At 46.9% G+C, this 2315-nt stretch overlaps 1 protein-coding gene across 1 annotated transcript; it reads right to left on the bottom strand.

Moving 5' to 3' along the window:
* Window positions 1-429: 429 nt before the first annotated feature.
* Window positions 430-1407, bottom strand: ptf1a (pancreas associated transcription factor 1a). Its single transcript, XM_068571517.1, has 2 exons — window positions 783-1407; window positions 430-682 (listed from the first exon to the last, which is right to left on the bottom strand). The coding sequence occupies exons 1-2, from the start codon at window positions 1405-1407 to the stop codon at window positions 480-482; spliced, it is 828 nt and encodes a 275-aa protein (XP_068427618.1). The 3' UTR covers window positions 430-479.
* Window positions 1408-2315: the final 908 nt, after the last annotated feature.

The following is a 2315-nucleotide window of genomic DNA, read 5'->3' as shown; positions in this document are numbered from 1 at the left end:
ACGTGGACTTCATCAGTAAATGTGCTTTCATATCTCATTATAGCGAAAATAAATAATTAATCTTCAAGCTCAGAATGTGTGGTTAGACTCTTGAATGTTGATGCTGAACACCAGTTAAGGACACTAATCATATAATAATTAAATACTCGTGTATTTATTTTCATTGTAAGTGCTTTTATTTGCAGATTCAATATAAATATAAATCATCGTACAACAGTATAAAAAATATGTTTCTCTCATTCATTGCGATTAAATTAAAACATATATTATCACTTGTGTAAAAAAAACAATAATAATAAATACATGATTGCCAGTTGCCTGAATTACAAAATCATTAAATTATCAACATGATAAAACTATTTACAACATTGAATACAATATGTGTACAGTAGAAGCTCACACGGTGCTCATATTTCTCAAGCACCCTTTAAGTGCAACAATAACACGTCTTCACATGTACTATGCGCGTCTGCGCTGGTTCAGATCACCAAGCCAAAGGGAGGCTCGTTTTCGATGTCTGTGAGGCCCGGTTTGTTGTGCAGCTTTCGGGGGTCCTCCGGGGTCCAGACCTTGGCGGTACGGATTATGTTCTGCTCCCGAAGTTGCTTTTCATCCGACCAGGACAGAGAGTGTCCGGCCAGGGGAGGCAGCCCGTAGTCCGGGTCGCTGGGGGAGGGAGACCCTGGAGAGAGAAAACAATAGAGAATTAGTGCTGAGCTCCTTTTTTGTTGTTGCATTTTTCACCCGCCGAATTGAGAAGTGCGCTCTGGAAGTGAACTTACTTGTTCCTCTGTGGCAAATGATGACCTTCTTGGGCTGCGCGTGCGTCTCGCTGCTGGAGCTCCTGATGGGCAGATCGGACTGCACGAGCTCAGCGAGGAAGTTGATGTAGCCGATGGCGAGCCGCAGCGTGTCCACCTTGGACAGCCTCTTCTCGTAGGGCAGGGTCGGGATGTGTGTCCGCAGCCCCTCGAACGCATCGTTGATGGACTGCATCCGGCGCCGCTCCCGCACGTTGGCCGCCTGTCGCAGGTGCTGCATCTCCGTGTCGGACCTCATCCTCCGCCGCCGCTTTAGCAGCGGGCCGCCGTGGTGGTGGTGGCCCATCCGCGGGGACAGGTCCGGGTTGCTGTCGGCGCAGCCGTACGAGAAGGTGGAGGACGAGGAGGAGAAGGACAGGTCGCCGATGTCGTAGTCCGCATCGTGCGGCGCCGCTCTGCCGCCCGCGTCTTTGCCGTAGTAGTCTTGGAGGTGGCTGGCGAGGAAGTCCACGTCGTCATCCAGGAAGTCGTCTGCGTCCAAGTGTCTGTCCCTGGAGGACTGGTCGTTGAAGAAGTCGTCGTCGTCGAAATAAGGAGGGGAGGAGAAAGAGTCGAGTCCGGAGAACGGGTCCAGCACGCTGTCCATCTTTGTCCTCTCTCTGTAAACAATGACGCGCTGTGTTCGTCTTCACCGCCTCTGCGTTCGCTGCTCGCGGTCAACAGTTAGTTTTAGTTGAAGGACCGGCACGCGAGGATTCTTTATAGCGACATCTATAGTCGCGTGCCGCTGGCCAGGAGTGCCAACCAATCAGGACTCTGTCCGCGAGGCGCTCCTCGAGATAATCTCCCAGCCACGCCACGCCCCCTTCTCCCCGCTGTCCCGGGTGGAGTAACATCTCACTCCGCTGCAACGCGTCGCTCCTTTTAGAGTCCCCGTCTGTTACTCCGCTGCAACATGTTTTCTCCGACAGGTTGAGATGAATTGCTCCCCCGGAGGGAAGAGACTGGTCGGACTGTGTGTTCACACCGCCATGACATCGACTCTCTCTGAATAGTGACATGATGTAACTCATTCTGTTGCGAATTAGATTGAAATTTTAGATTACAATTTGGGATTAAAACGAGTCAACGTGACCTCCAATAATGTGCCCAAATGAAGCTTTAAGTTTAAATCAGGTAGTAGCTAAAGCAACAAGTTTCAGACATTAATTATGTCTTTCTTAAACAACAATAAAAACATGAATGTTACAGTTATATGATAACTTGAATCAAAACTCTTTATGACGCGGTGCTGTCAAAACAATTATAACATTAGTATTACGCCATCATCATTATTATCATCATGATTTAATTGATTATTATTACGCCATCATCATTGTGATTATAATTATTGCAATTATTGATGTTATTATTATTATTATGAATGTATATGTATGTATTTGATATTTTAACGTATGTTTCACATGTTGTCTACTTATTTCTAATTGTTAATTAAAATTAGATTAAACACACACCGGAAAAATCCTGTGGAGCGTGAACGGGTCCCGTTAGTGC

This window comes from Clinocottus analis, unplaced genomic scaffold (genome assembly GCF_023055335.1).
Source record: "Clinocottus analis isolate CAN_PGR_092001 unplaced genomic scaffold, fCliAna1.0.p SCAF_11, whole genome shotgun sequence".
In the NCBI taxonomy this organism is placed as follows: domain Eukaryota; kingdom Metazoa; phylum Chordata; class Actinopteri; order Perciformes; family Cottidae; genus Clinocottus; species Clinocottus analis.
Note: the sequence above shows the minus strand (reverse complement) of the source record. Positions and strands in the feature narration are given on the sequence as shown.

What these genes read in the sequence shown, in the direction of transcription:
- ptf1a (XM_068571517.1), bottom strand. Translation starts at nt 1,407, where the DNA reads ATGGACAGCGTGCTGGACCCGTTCTCCGGACTCGACTCTTTCTCCTCC. An exon ending in CATTTGCCACAGAGGAACAA is followed by an intron (nt 683 to 782) that starts GTAAGTTCACTT and finishes TTCTCTCTCCAG; the next exon opens with GGTCTCCCTCCCCCAGCGAC.